A 14787-nucleotide genomic window follows, 5' to 3' on the forward strand; every position below is an offset into this window, starting at 1 on the left:
TAACATGTCAAAAGTATCCTAACGAAGGTACATCCTTAACTAATGTTCTCAATTGAATAATACCATAAAATATTAATGCAACAAATTACACACCGTGAGTCCGTGATCAATTAGATCAACATTACATCATTTTTGTAGAAACAAAATGTTAAAAACTAACCTGCGGCACGAAGAGGTTCACTCTTTTTCCCATCAGAAAGAAACCCTTGAAGACTACTAGCTCTGGAATAAATCGAAATCCCATCTCCTTTCGATATAATTCTCGACATAGCTAACGAAGCTAAATGTCTCACCGGTCTACGTGCACCAAGTATAAGTAACGAATACAACGCATCTTCACATTTCCTTTGCCATAACAATATCGATTCCTAAAATAATTAAACAAATTGAGATTATGATTCGGTTTAAATATATTTTTTAAAAAAAAAAGGAATGTAAAGGAAAGAGAAAACATTACCTTAGGTTCTTCATCGATGGAAGAAATGAGATCTGAGAGAAGATCGAAACAGAGAAGAGAATCAGGTGATTGTTGAGCTGATGATGCTACGATTGATTCTAATTGTGCTACTAATACTCCGAATCGAGATAATGGAACATTTTCTCTCACGAATTTTTTCGCCATTTCGAGAAAAGAGGAGTGATCTCTCCTTTTCAAGAGAGAGAGAGAGAGTGATGAATGAGGAGGTGGCTCTATTTATATGCCACAAGTTTTCAGGAATAGTTTAACAGTTTGTTATTTGAGATCCAACCTTCTTTTGTCTTGACGGAATATGGATTCGGGTTGATCCCGGTCCACTACTTTACTAAGCCCAGCCCAAGTTTCGGTTCTTGATGCGCTAGCCCGGCCCTCAAACCATAAAAGCCCCCATGACTGAGGGCCGGGCTGCCAGCCTAATATATGTTGAGGGCGGGTCGAGTAGGGTCAAGACATAAATACCCAAACCCTTATCCGCCCCTCGGGCCTCAATTTTGAGGGCCAAATGAGGACCGGACTGGGCCCAATCAAATTATACACTACAAATTTACTTAATTTTTTTTAGTAGTTTTAATTTTTTTATTATACTTTTGATTATGTATATCAATTTCAACTAAGGATATAAAACTTATTGTTATATATTTAGAAAATGAAATATAGAGATGGTTGAAGATATGAGAGTCTTACATTTTCAATATTGAACTATGTTACTACATTACAATTGCATGTTAACTTTGTCTTTATATAACGTATATATCTCTCTTTCATTTAATTATAAAAAATATATATGTTATGTTCTAATCTACTTTTTATTGAATACTAATTGTAGAGAAAAAAGTTGATATAACCTAGATAATTAAATTATAATACATATATGCAATGTAAAACAACAACAAAAATTATGAGGCCCAAATGAGAGTTGGTGAGGGCCTAATGAGGGTCGGGCTCATGTTTCAAAACCTAAGCCCTCTCGCCCCTAATAAGCATGAGGGTTGGGTAGGGCCGTCCCTCAAATCTATGAAGGCCAGCTTTTAAGGGCTTTTGCAAGCATTTTTTAGGGCTTGAGGGGCTGAATTATCACCCCTAAATTGAGATCCAACCTTCTTTTGTCTTGACGGAATATGGATTCGGGCCACTATTTTTCTAGGCCCAGCCCAAGTTTCGGTGCTTGATGGGCTGGCTTTCAATACTTCGTATGCGGCCTCAGGCCCTTGGTCAAATCGAACCGTTTCCACGTCACACGACGTTTTGAGACGACACGTACACCACTTCCCTCTCTTTTTTGCAATTTTATAAGACCACTTATATAACTGTCAATTCAACTGCTTCTGTCTTCGAGACAAACATGCATTCTCCTGAAATAAGTGTCATTCATAATGAGGAATCACAATTTCCTTGGCCGACGGCGCCGCCACGACCTACTCGTTTCGAGTATCCACCAACAGCCACTGGGATTCCAGTTAATTCCAATCCTTTAAGTAACAACAATAATGGGACTACCGTTAGTGTTGTATCTAAACATCCAGTTCCTTGGTCCACTGGTTTTTGTAATTGCTTTGATGATATAAGCACTTGTGAGGACGTCTATTTAACTTGCATTTTGTTATTTGTTTTCAAGTAGTCCGATCCTTTTATTTTCTGTGTTATTAATGAAGTATATTTTGGTTACAGGTTGCTTAACATGTTGTTGTCCCTGTATCACATTTGGTCGAATTGCGGAGATGGTTGATAGAGGAGGAACCTGTAAGTTTAAATAGGCCTACAGTTCTCTGGTGCCATGGTGTTTTTGTTGTATCATGCCCTCCGTTGCAATGTTGAAACATAATATCTTAATGCATGTCACATTGAATGTCTCTTTAACACCAAATGCTGGTTGATATATGTTAATAAATTCTTAATTATTACTAAACAGTGCGCACTGTGAAACTTTGCAATAATGTCATTTAAATTTTGTTACAAATGACACAATGTTGGCGCACAATGCAACAAAAATCTTTAAAAAAAATGCGATTATCACTTAGTTGCTTTAGTAAACTTTTCAAATTGAATAGGAATTTGTCTAACATGTTTTGCTTGTGCTTCTGAACAGCTTGTGGAGTGAGTGCAGCCCTTTATGCCTTAATTCTATGTTTGACGGGGTGTTCGTGTTTGTATTCATGCTTTTATCGATCCAAATTGAGAGGACAATATTTCTTGGAGGAGAGTCCATGCACAGATTGCTGCATCCATTGTTGCTGCGAAGGATGTGCATTGTGTCAAGAATACAAAGAACTCAAGAGTCAGGGATTTGACATGTCAATAGGTACCTAAAATCCCTGAACTGTACATATAACAATTGGAACAGATTGTGTCATTGTGGGCTATTTAGCATGTGTTGCAATCCGGATCACTAAAAATCAGTCAATTTTTTGCTGAAAGTGGCGTGGATGGGAAATTTTGACACATAGGGATGATATATAATTAGATTTCTAATCCTTACTCTCCTTGGCATAGAAATCCTTTTTCACGTAAATCCTCTTGAAATCATGTTAACTCTGTTGAAACTACTACATCTGTAGGTTGGCATGGAAATATGGAAAGACAGAAGCGTTTGGACGCAATGGCACCAGTGGCACAAGGAGGAATGAGACGCTAGACTGGATTTTGTTTTGTGAATTCATTTTATGTATCAGTTTGGAGGATAAATTATAGTATTGACCCCCCACATCATACTTGCTACACTAAGTTGCTAAACTATGCTACCAGTAGTCTACCACCCTTCTTGCTCAGCCCAACTTGTCCCGACCAGTGGGGTTTCTATGAGGCTTCCATTTATGTTATGACCGTGGCCCATTACCGTTTCGCTGGCTATACCCAACTTACCAACTCTTTCTTCTTCTTTCTCTATTTTCTCTCCCCGACAAGGAACTAATTTAATTTTTTATATGAAGTTGATAAGAAGACACATCCAATGATCAATGCTACATAACAATTCTGATCACAAAGATTTTCTTTATTCTACTTTTAAAATTTAAATTGACTAGTATTAAGTATAATGTATAGCCATGGGAGTTACACTCCACGTGTTTTTCGCCATCTTTAAGTTGCTTCGTACAGGAACTCAGTCTTCAAATGTGATGTATTTTTATTTGTAAGGTGTAAAGCAATTGTGTGGGAAGGTTTCTATCTTCTCCCTTTGATAGGATCGTTTGACCAGTTTAGTTTTTTTTTTTTAAAAAAAAGACCAACACATTTAACTTCGTTACTTTAAGCAATTCAACTTGAAATATGTTGAGAAACTATGAATCTAACTCCAAGCCAGTTTCCTTGAAAGCACAAGGTACAATTCTTCAGTCTGCAGCCTAATCGTTCATGAGTACAATAATCACATTACTTGAAAGATTGTTCTGGTTTACAAGAATTCCCGCAATCAGATGAATTCCCTGGACTCGGCCATAGGTCATATGGAGCAGCAACTTGCTCGATTAGAACACAATATCAGGTCTGAATTTTCTATACGTCAAAGCCTTCGGTTAACTGGAACTGATTTTAACTGAAATGGCTAATGTTGAAATACTCAGAACTTTCGTGTAAGGTCAACCATATCTACCAGGTCAGACACAGTCCTGTATCCAATTGATTAAGAGGAGGTTTGCTTTTAAGACTACTTCAATATCACCAGATATGTTTCCATTTAAAAGTACCATAAATATATTAGTATACAGTAGCAAATTCGATCAAGGATCTGTTAGAATAGTTGTATGAACACAAAGAATCCAAAAGTAGAACGTAATGAACGATGAAAATGAAGAAACAAGGACAACAATAACCTGGAAAATAACCAAGGCGCTGATTAGGTATCTTTAAGGAAAGATTTCGCCCCTTCCAATGGTGCTTAGAAAGGCAAATAAGGCGTCTTCCTCACGAGATTCAATGGTTAACAGCACTTGACTTTGCACTAGAAACGGACTACCCTCTGTAACGAAGAATATAACTCTCTGGCGGGGGAAGAAAAGAGAAGAATAAAAGGATTTGGTTTGAGTTTTACTGTTTCTCGAGTTGAGTTTCGATCAAGTCTATTTTCTCTATGGACTCACAAATCCTATTTATAGAGGTTAGTAGAAAGAGAGACCAACTCCTAATAGAACACCAAAACTTGTTGCTTTCAAGAAAAAGCAAAACAAGTTTAAAGCTATTGGTCAAACCACTACCCACAACAAGAAGCCCAAGCCCAGGGCCCTAACCCTACCCGATGTGGTGGATAACCAATTATCTACTATGCACTAAAGTGGCGCGAATACCATTTGTTCATCTCCTCCACTTTGCACACACACACACTAGTTATTTAGAAATATACAAGAGATTCCAACAATCCCCACTATTTCAAAATACTAATAGTCCCCACTATTTTGGAATAGGATATTACAAAAAAACGGGTTAACGAAATGCCGGAGAGAATCGAAAAACAATGCATAAGATATTGGTGCTTTACTGGGCTTGAACCAAATCCATAGGGTAACATGTCTTATAATACGTGAAAGTGGTGGATTAAAAAATCTTTGAACCAACATTCCCTTGTAGTAAAATAGAGGACATGCACCCACATTGCTCTTTCATTATATATATGTTTCCTTGTTAAATTTTTTGGCCCTCATACGCTGTGTTATGTGAATGCTCTAGAGTACTTGCACAATACTCATAAGAACCGACCCAATTCTACATTCACGTAGGTGGATATCCATCAAGTGTACATAGCGGTTAGAATACACTATCTCATAAAAAATAATGGACTATGGATTCCATTAAGAGTAAAATAACTCGGCCTTTTTCTCATTGCTATTCAAGTTATACAAAGTATACAATAATGCTATCTAGTCATAGGGTGGGGCGCCTCAAAGAAAGACAATAGCATACCAGGAATTTGGTGACTTGTTTTTCCCTTTGAACCTAATTCATGGGATCTCCAATCACATAGGTGGGGTTGCCGTCGATTAATAAGCCCCTCTATCTAAGGCAAAAGTCTCATCCCCCTCGACGATAAACCACTTGCCTTTTAAAGAAGTGGTACGCTTAGACATGTGGCCAAACTAAGTCCAACCTAACATAATCTCTAACCTTAAGTTATATCTCAACTTACATGTATTCTTTTCCCATTGCACATAAGATAACATGTCTTAGCATTGCAAATGAGACATTGCAAAGCATATACACATCAGAGGTCAAGTTTTAGAGCCAATGGGAAGATTTGCCAAGAGGTTGCTAACCCACTTTCATCACATGCCTTTTCTAAATGACATTAACTTGGATGATATCCAAGACACTCAATTTCCACCAAAGGTAAACACATAAACATTACCGATCCAGGTTTATAACATATTACCCTTCTAACAATGATGGAAATCTACTAAATATCGATCCATAATCAATGGTTCCTCTATAGTACTTGGATAATCGACAATATACATCAAAGTTCCTTATAAGGACACAATGGGTTATCACCAAGATGCCATTAATGTAGGCAATGTCATGTCTCACATACATTATCCATCAAGTACAATTGGCTACCAATGATATTGACATATTTAGTATGAGAAAACACAAGGAGATTATTTTTTTTCATAAGATAGATATTTGCCACAAAATGTGTTAACACATGCTTACTATCATAATACCCATACTTTTCAATGAAAAATATTTCTTCTAAGTGCTATAACAATATAATGAGACCAACATGAGTTTTAATTCCTATATTCACTAGTCATTCAATTCAGTGTGCCCGAATTCCCCTATACCATCCGCCGGCCGGTGGCCAAGGCCTTCAACCATATTCAAACGTCAACATCTTGACAACCTAATATAGCGATTCTGAAATGAGTTTAACAACATAATAAACTATCATTTTCAATGACGGTTTATGGACGTGTTTCAAATAGAAATTTCTCTCTCTCATACACATTCTCAATGCTAGCACTCATGATATTAAATCATCTAAACAAAGAGAGATTAACACATATGTCTTGCTTTTGCTCTAAAGAAAGTACACATTTTTTTTTTATCAACAACGGTACTTTGACATCCATATGACACTAATATGTTGTTGAATTGCTCATGCCATTTATAGGCGCTTGAATCAACTCATACAAAGATTTAACTAAATTGTATACCTTCAGCTCATCACCTGGTACTACTTGGTATTGTAGTTCCAAGACAACTACTAACTAGAGTCTTTAGAATTCTGTAAAGAAATTCTAGTTATATGAGCAAGGTTTCAAAAATAGTATAAATTTTGTCTCTGATTGAAACCCCTTGGCTATTATTATTAACATTGTATTTTGCAATACAACTATCACGTTTTAGTTTTCTCTTGAAGATCCAATTCAACCTATAGATCCCCCAATAAATCAAGAGTCCAGTTTAGAGGAGTTGTATCCTTAAAAAAAACTTCTCATGCATTTACAACTTCCTTATAGGTTAATGAATCTTCCTTAAGAAACATATAAACATCATCACCAAGTAATGGTGGAAATACTCATTGATAGTCTTCCAAATTTCTTGTGCATAAATAATGTGATTATCTTATGTAGTTCATTATGAACATTCAACCACTCTATGCCAATTTCTCGAGAAAAGCACAACCTCAAATAAAATTAGCATATAAGACATTCAATAATAGTGTGGTATCTACAAAATTGTTATCACTCATGACAACCTAAAACAAACATCACTATTATGAGTTTCACCAATGAACATCTACTTGATAATTTAGGTCTCAAAAAAAATATATATATATATTTATTTTAGATTCATTCACAATAGCCTTGGCAAGACACCCCCCACATTTTGAAACATTTTTGGATAGGCCCAAGACCTTTCCATACTTTGTAGTTCAGTGTCTTTCCAATTATCTTGTGAGATGAACTATGGTAAAACATTGTCATGCATATGGGTCACTACCCCCACAGTTCAATGGTTACTTTCAACCTAATCAAACTTACATGCAAAACACATTATACCGCTACAAACACTAAAAGAAACAACAACAATAAAATGCACTCTTATGACAAGAATATACTTTACTCAAGTCTATGATTCGGATCATATTAAACATAGTCATATTATGTTCATGCTATCTATATGAAAGGAAATCCACAAGTGATTCAAATGAATTTTAAATAATAGAAGAATTAGATGAAAAAGGTTTTACCCGAGATAATATCATTATCATCCTTCTTTTCATCATTCAACATTCCAATCACATAGGAGCCAATCCACGACTTGTACATCACCTTGGCTATTTATCCATAGTCATAGGAGGATAATGCCTAATAAGACAATCTACAAACGTTACATCTCCTCTTGTCTAAAATAGTCAGTGGAGGATATTGTCTAAGAAGACAAACCATTACCTTACATCTCCTTGACTAAATTAGGTTTAAGAGGATATTGATTGTTTCCCCATATTGTTTCCTCTCTGAGACAACGATGCTCATTACTTAATAATATATGACATGGTTAAACTTCATGTCAATGTTAAATAATACATTCATGCCAAACATGGTAAATATCATATCATAGGTTCGGAAAAGTAAACTTTAAATGTAGCCCTCACAACAAAAAGTATACAATATTTAAGCAAAAATCTAGCCTTCAATATGCAAAACAACCGGGACTCCACCTCCTTATATGAGCTCAAGTAAGATAGAATACCCTATCAACAAGACCTCAAATACTACCACAACATCTAATGGCTCAATCCATTAATGTCTTCAACTAGAAAAATTTACCAATAAACTATTATCAAGTTTAAAGTAAATCCATCGATGATTAATATCCAAAACTAGCATGCTACACAACTTTAACATATGCTATATTGGATATAAGCTACAAGTTACTTCATCTAACATGTATTTTCACAACAAGATTTTATAACCATCGCCTAACAACACGTTCACTCAAATAAAGATAAGCAATTATGCATTGAATACATTATAATTACTATCCAAGATTTGAGTGTGGTTGATATTAACTATCTTAAGGTCTCTCTTAGACCATCTACATACATCTACATATGTACAAAGAAAATTAATATCAAACTACTTCTAGTCAAACCAATTAATTCCTCAATGATAAACACATATAATTTGTTGACTAGGTTATTAAAGAAGTTTAAGCTTAGGGATTTCCCTCCTAAGAAAAACTAGCATGCAACTCAAGGCAAGAATATCACCATATAATCAAACCAAAAGAATTGCAAAGAGTGAAAGAATACGATACCTAACCGATTGAAAAATTGGATTACCATATTTTCCTCCTTCTAGAAAAAATAGTTCAAAAGAACTGTAATTCTGAACCAGCCCAGGACGAATTGGGTATCAAGCCTTATACCACTGGAAAGCTCTTTGAATAAGCTATCCAACACAAGAAGCGGATTGCAAAACCGAGCTCTGAGCTGAAACTTATAGCCGTTTCCGTAACGAGTGACGCAATCTACAACCATATAGGGTTTGATAAACCACAAAAAGATCAATAAATATTCAATCTTTAATTGGTTTCCTACCAAAAACGAAATTATTAGAAAATTTCTAAAGTCATAACCCAATAACACAAACAATAACTCAAAGTAAAAGACTTGTCTTTTGATTGTTAAATATTAAAAAGCTCTCTTTTGTTCTACTACAAAAATTCTTTCCTTAAGATTGTTAGAATAGTTGTATGAACACAAAGAACCAAAGTAGAACATAAAAGAACAATGGTGAATGAAGAAACAAGGACAACAATAACCGGAATAACCAAGGCGCGGATTAAATTCGTCCTTTGGAAATATTTCAGCCCCTTCCAATGGTGCGTAAAGGCAAACAATGGCGTCTTCCCTCACAGGATTCAATGGTTAACAAAGCACTGACTTTGCACTAGAACGGACTACCCTCTGAACAAAGAATATAACTCTCTCTACGGCCGACAGGAAGAGAGAAGAAAAGGACTGGTTTGAGTTTTCTCGTTTCTCAGTTGAGTTTCATCAAGTCTATTTTCTCTATGGACTCCAATTTATAGAGGTTAGTAGAAAGAGAGACCAACTCCTAATAGAACACCGAAACTTGTGCTTTAAAAAAGCAAAACAAGTTTATACCCACAACAAGAAGCCCAAGCCCAAAGTCCAACCCTACCATGTGGTGGATAACCAATGTGGGACTATCTACTATGCACTAAAGTGGCGAGAATACCATTTGTTCATCTCCTCCACTTTGCACACACACACACTAGTATTTAGAAATATACAAGAGATTCCAACAGGATCTTCGCACTAGCTCAAAAGTATGTACTTAAAAATAGCGTCTGAAACAAACTACATCTCAGAACTATGGCCTAGTGACCTACAAATCGTACTTTTACCTGTTCTGAAATGTCTTACAGTTCCAAATGAAACTACACTGTGATAAGACGTATTTGTAAATGAATACAACTGTATAAGTTGTATGAACTACACTGTAAATTATGATTGACACAGGTTATGTGAACATTTAATTTTTCCGACAGATGTTTTCTGACCAGCTCGCCTATAATCATCTAGCATTTGGTATACATCAACATCAACAGCAACTGATGATATCGTTATGCAGTGCTGTAGACATACTCACTTTGATCCACCAATTCTATTTTAGAACTCATATTTTTCTTTGGTATAGCTTGGAAGCGTGCCTGCTGCATCTACTACGCTCTTTCCTCTTGCTCATGGCTGTATGCAAGCATGTACCGATCCAAATTAAGAGGAATGTACTCAATACAAGAAGAACCATACTCAAATGGCCTAGTTCACTGTTGCTGCTGTGTTTGTTCCCTTACTCAAGAGTACTGGGAACTCAGAGTGCGTGGTCATAATCCCTCCATAGGTAAGTATACCAAAAGCAATTAAACAAGTGCTTATTAAAACACAACTTTCTTTGCAAACTCATGTTTATATGATTCATGTTACCAGTGTTTCTCATCTTTATTGTTTTCACTTGTAAATTTTTGGTTTAATTAGGTTGGAAAGCTAATGTTGAGAAGCGGAAACAAGATGGATCTAAAGCATTCCTGACCATTGCTTCAGGCATGCACCGTTAAGCTCTTCATGGGTCTACTATAGTACTATATGCGTTTTTATTGACCGTGTAATGTATTATTTCTCTATATGTGTAATGTATTGTTAGTGGTTGTTACTTGTGTCATCTAGTCACCTACTTCAGTCCACACTCCCCTACCGGTTGTAGAACCTTAAACCTACCAGAGTCATCAGCTGGACTTCACATGGCAATGCATGTCTCCTTTAGGACCAGTATTAGACGGTTAATCCTTATATGTATATATATGGAACAACTGTATCTTCCGTTACCTATATTAATCAAATAAGGATTGAAGATTTGTTTAACTATTGTTTGACTCTACACTGTACAAGAAAACGTTTTCCTCTCATTCTGTCTATTTTCTCATGCTTTGTTGTGAGCAAACTGCCCCTGATCCACTTCCAGGGACCTAAGCGACAAATAGTACTGCATAGTTTCTTATTTTGAAAGTACTACAATCCAACTAACCTTTCATCTCATTTATTACCAAGCAAGGGATAGAACTTTATTACCTCATTCATTTGAAACTATAAGTTATAACCACTAAAAACCCAACAGTAAAGAATAACGAGAACTAATTACCATTTATCGTAGTATAAAACTTACTTCTGATCCATGTGCATGCCATTGCATGATCACTAATATTGGATACCTCAACTAATTAGATAATCTGAACAATGTAATATGCTGTCTAGAGTTGAGACATTCTCATTTGAAGAAATAATGCTACTTTAAACAGTCTATAATTGGTAAGAGCTACAGAGAATCCGTGGACAACTTAGATACAAATAAGATACTACATGGGTTCATAAGCTAAGATGCAGGATCACCTACCGAGCATCTTGTAGTTATGAGCAGTCTTATCACGAAAACTTTTCAAACTGGTCTAAAACTTTAGAGAGATTTGCTTATAGATGAGGTTACTGAGTAGTCACTACTCTCTACTCTCTAGGGTGTCATCAAATTTTGAGGATGTGTTAGTGAAATAATTCCATATTAGTCCCTAGGACGTGCCAGCCATAGTGAACTGAGTGCTCTCAGCCGTGAGAAGTAATCGCTAATAACAAGCAGGGAACGAGCTGCTTGACGGGTTGTCAATATGCGGTGCAATTGTTGCAATGTTTGCTGGCGCAGAAGGTCAGCCTAATAACACGTTAATGAGAGCTTACCATTACCATTCAATATTAATGGGTACAAGGAGAAGACAATGCATGTACGGATTTACACGAAGATTTATGATTGTGTTACCTGGTGAAGGAAGCACTCAAGAGTTGCCAGTTTACCCATTGCCAGTGCCATCTGGCCCATGTAATCTGCAACGTTTTCCGAAGCTGAGGGACCAAGAGAGCCAGAAGAGAGGCTATCTGCTAGAGATTGTTGCAAAACTTCCATCCCTTGAGACAGGGCATCCTCTGCCTGTTGAGAGGACTGCTGTAAATTACATATGCCCAGTAACTGTTGATCTGTCAAGGGTTCGAAATGATTTCCAAGTATCTGAAAATTAAAAAATATAAACCTAATAAAAAAGTTACTTTCTTTAACAAAGATATGTTCCACAAAACAATTGATCAATCACCTTGAGAAGCTCAGATGAGCGGAACCCCCCTAGCCACATGAAAAATCTCTCAGCAGGGGTCTTCCACATTCCAGAAAGCATGTGGAATATATCACACTTTGCACCTATGCCTTTTGACCTGAATAGGTCATCATAATGTGCCATAACTCCATCAACAAGAAGACGCAACTCATTATCCCCCACTTGAGAATTTACAGCTGATCTGAGATCACTGATCTGCCGTTGATGCTCATCAAGCCACCGTGCATATACCATATCAAACAATGAAGCCCCTGAAAGATATATCCTTAAATAAAATGACCAAGAAAGACAAGGAGAATATAGGAAATATATGCACATGTTGTGCATCTGCAACCCCATAGACAGACAAGGAAAATATATTTTCATGTTGTGCATCTGCAACCTCATAGACAGAAAAGGAAAGTATATGCTCAGCGGGTACACAACAATATGCTCTCCATATTGTAAAATTCAAATTCTTCCTAGTAAATTAATTCTCCCAAATCTTCATTCTCCATAGACGAAACATTAAAATGAGATGTGTTTTAAAAGGGATGCATGGTTCTCTTAAACACCCCCATGACAGCTAATAAAAGATTTCAGATGGGCAAAGCCCCGGTTGCAATGTTCCAGTTCCTAAACACCACAATAGCAGGTTGGGAGAACAAACGACATTATGAACATGTTTAGATAAATGCTTACCATTTCCACCATTTGAATGACTTTGATCACCTAAGCCTCCACTTGCAATAAGTATTCCCTCCAAGAAAGAAAAAATATTGAAACAGTGAACTCAAAAACTATAGTAGGTTAAAAAGTAAACATTTAAGCCGATAGAGAGAGAGAGAGAGATGTGCATTTTATATATATTGAAATCGTTCGAATTTCATACATTTTGCTGAGACCTAAATGTTTGGTCCTTAATTTATAAGTGATAAGTTCATATGTTTGACCGTCGTTACACCTGGGAAATGAATTAGGGATAGCCAAGAAGTGCACCTGCTGACGTGCTTGTTGAAGCTCTTGCTCTACTTGATTGAGTCTTAATCGGCTATTCTCAAGCTGCTGAACATAGACCTGCCAATGACTCAAGCTTATAACAAATTAGTGGCATCCGTTAGACTCAGTTCTAAATCAACCTACTAATAATACGTATGGAGTTTCCCATAACTTTTCCTCTTCTACACTGGAGATCCAACAATCTGTTCCCTCTGGCCAATGGAATAAAAATTATATAGATACCATATATATTTGAAAAGAGATAAGGATGGGAGTGGTGAAAACTTACTTTCTTCCTTAACCGACTCTTGCGTGCAGCTTCACGATTTTGAGCCAGCCTACGATCTAACTGAAAGGGTGATTCATAAATGCAATAAGTATCATCCCCTAACAACAAAATTGAACCTAAACAAATATAAAATGGTATAGGAAAGAATATAAACCTTTTGGTCTTCATTTATCCCACTCGGTTTGTCCATCGATTCTTCAGATACAAGTGCTCCATGTTGAACACCACCTTGAAACTAAACTGAAACGAAATTACTACTGATATTTCTAATAAATTACCAGTGGTATGTATCTACTTAGTATGGTGTGAGCTTAAAGAGAAAATGTGTTTTACGATATTGAGAAAACTAAACCTGAATTCTACCATCTGTATCAAACTCGTTGGATGTATCAGTTAGTAGACTTGCGTCAGCAACACCAGAATCTCCCCAGTTTTCATAAACCTCATTTCCCAATGGCAAAGGGAGGGACATTGTAACTGTTAAGCCTACTACACCTGCCCTTAAAACTTTTGGTCTGCTAGAATGTTGCAAAGTGAAGAATGAGTACTTGTTAGAGAAAGGAGGGCAAGGAAAAAGTTAATATTGTTTCCAGCAGCAGGAGGTGGCGTATGAGTACTGCTATGGACTTGTATTTTAAGTTGGTCTCCCTGGGTAGTAGGTACTAGACACAAATGTGAGTGAATAACTTCTCTCTTTTTGTACGTCTACTTTGCTTCAAAGCAACCTCAAATCCTCAATAACTACTACAGTCTGCTCCTTTTTCTTCCCGCCAATTGCGACTACGATGATTGAACCAAAACGCCAACCCGTGCTATGGAGATTCGTTTTGGGATTTGTTTCGGACCGACAGAATCTGCTAAGGCCCAGCGGGTAAATGGGATCGTGTAACTGTATGAGTTGAACCAGAACAATTTTTGGGGCTTGCTAACTGGCCTGGACATACAAAAGTAGGGCCGCAGTTTTGTACACGCTAACCCAACACGAATCCGAGTTGGGAAAAAAAAAAAAAATACCCACCGAACCCATAAAATAAATGGATTGGATTAGAGTCACATATATTAACCCGAATAACCCGTTAGTAGACCCGGTTAGTTTTCGGGTCTAATGGGTCAAGTCATCAACTCGTGACCTGTATAACATGTTTTAACATAAGTTTCATTATAACAACCTAAAATAAAACTACTAAAAGGAGAAGGATTAGCCGTCATATTTATTCATTCGATAAATATATGTTTTGTTGTTCAATTTTCATTAATATGTAATTAAATTATGGATGATTTTTTTTTTTTAATTAATATATATATATTTTTTAAATATGCTTTTTTGATAAATAATATTTTGAAATACTCAATATTTTGCATACAGGTT

At 36.3% G+C, this 14787-nt stretch overlaps 3 protein-coding genes and 1 long non-coding RNA gene across 6 annotated transcripts in view; 2 read left to right on the forward strand and 2 right to left on the reverse strand.

Moving 5' to 3' along the window:
* Positions 1 to 705, reverse strand: part of SWEETIE (HEAT repeat-containing protein) — a 30172-nt gene extending 29467 nt beyond the window's left edge. For all 3 annotated transcript variants that reach the window (XM_086568947.1, XM_086568898.1, XM_086568861.1), the window contains exons 1-2: positions 458 to 705; positions 161 to 368 (exon numbers count right to left, since the gene is read on the reverse strand). In XM_086568947.1, coding sequence (XP_086425073.1) covers positions 161 to 368; positions 458 to 622 — 373 coding nt within the window. In that variant the 5' untranslated portion in view covers positions 623 to 705. The remainder of the gene's footprint in view (positions 1 to 160; positions 369 to 457) is intronic.
* Positions 706 to 1801: 1096 nt separating this feature from the next.
* Positions 1802 to 3225, forward strand: LOC147521476 (protein PLANT CADMIUM RESISTANCE 2-like). The gene is made up of 4 exons (XM_086558927.1): positions 1802 to 2049; positions 2147 to 2218; positions 2565 to 2777; positions 3034 to 3225. Exons 1-4 carry the CDS (start codon positions 1821 to 1823, stop codon positions 3108 to 3110), a joined length of 591 nt encoding a protein of 196 aa, XP_086415053.1. The 5' UTR covers positions 1802 to 1820; the 3' UTR covers positions 3111 to 3225.
* Positions 3226 to 3771: 546 nt separating this feature from the next.
* Positions 3772 to 11068, forward strand: LOC147521477 (uncharacterized). Its single transcript, XR_015200377.1, has 3 exons — positions 3772 to 3956; positions 10138 to 10341; positions 10476 to 11068. It is a non-coding gene; the product is annotated as an uncharacterized LOC147521477 (long non-coding RNA).
* Positions 11069 to 11281: 213 nt separating this feature from the next.
* On the reverse strand, positions 11282 to 14785 carry LOC147521478 (transcription factor PERIANTHIA-like). The gene is made up of 8 exons (XM_086569027.1): positions 13771 to 14785; positions 13573 to 13653; positions 13419 to 13478; positions 13130 to 13207; positions 12833 to 12890; positions 12131 to 12402; positions 11803 to 12048; positions 11282 to 11697 (listed from the first exon to the last, which is right to left on the reverse strand). Exons 1-8 carry the CDS (start codon positions 13888 to 13890, stop codon positions 11551 to 11553), a joined length of 1062 nt encoding a protein of 353 aa, XP_086425153.1. The 5' UTR covers positions 13891 to 14785; the 3' UTR covers positions 11282 to 11550.
* Positions 14786 to 14787: the final 2 nt, after the last annotated feature.

The sequence above is a fragment of the Coptis chinensis genome, chromosome 1, assembly GCF_015680905.1.
Source record: "Coptis chinensis isolate HL-2020 chromosome 1, ASM1568090v1, whole genome shotgun sequence".
NCBI classification, from domain to species: Eukaryota; Viridiplantae; Streptophyta; class Magnoliopsida; order Ranunculales; family Ranunculaceae; genus Coptis; species Coptis chinensis.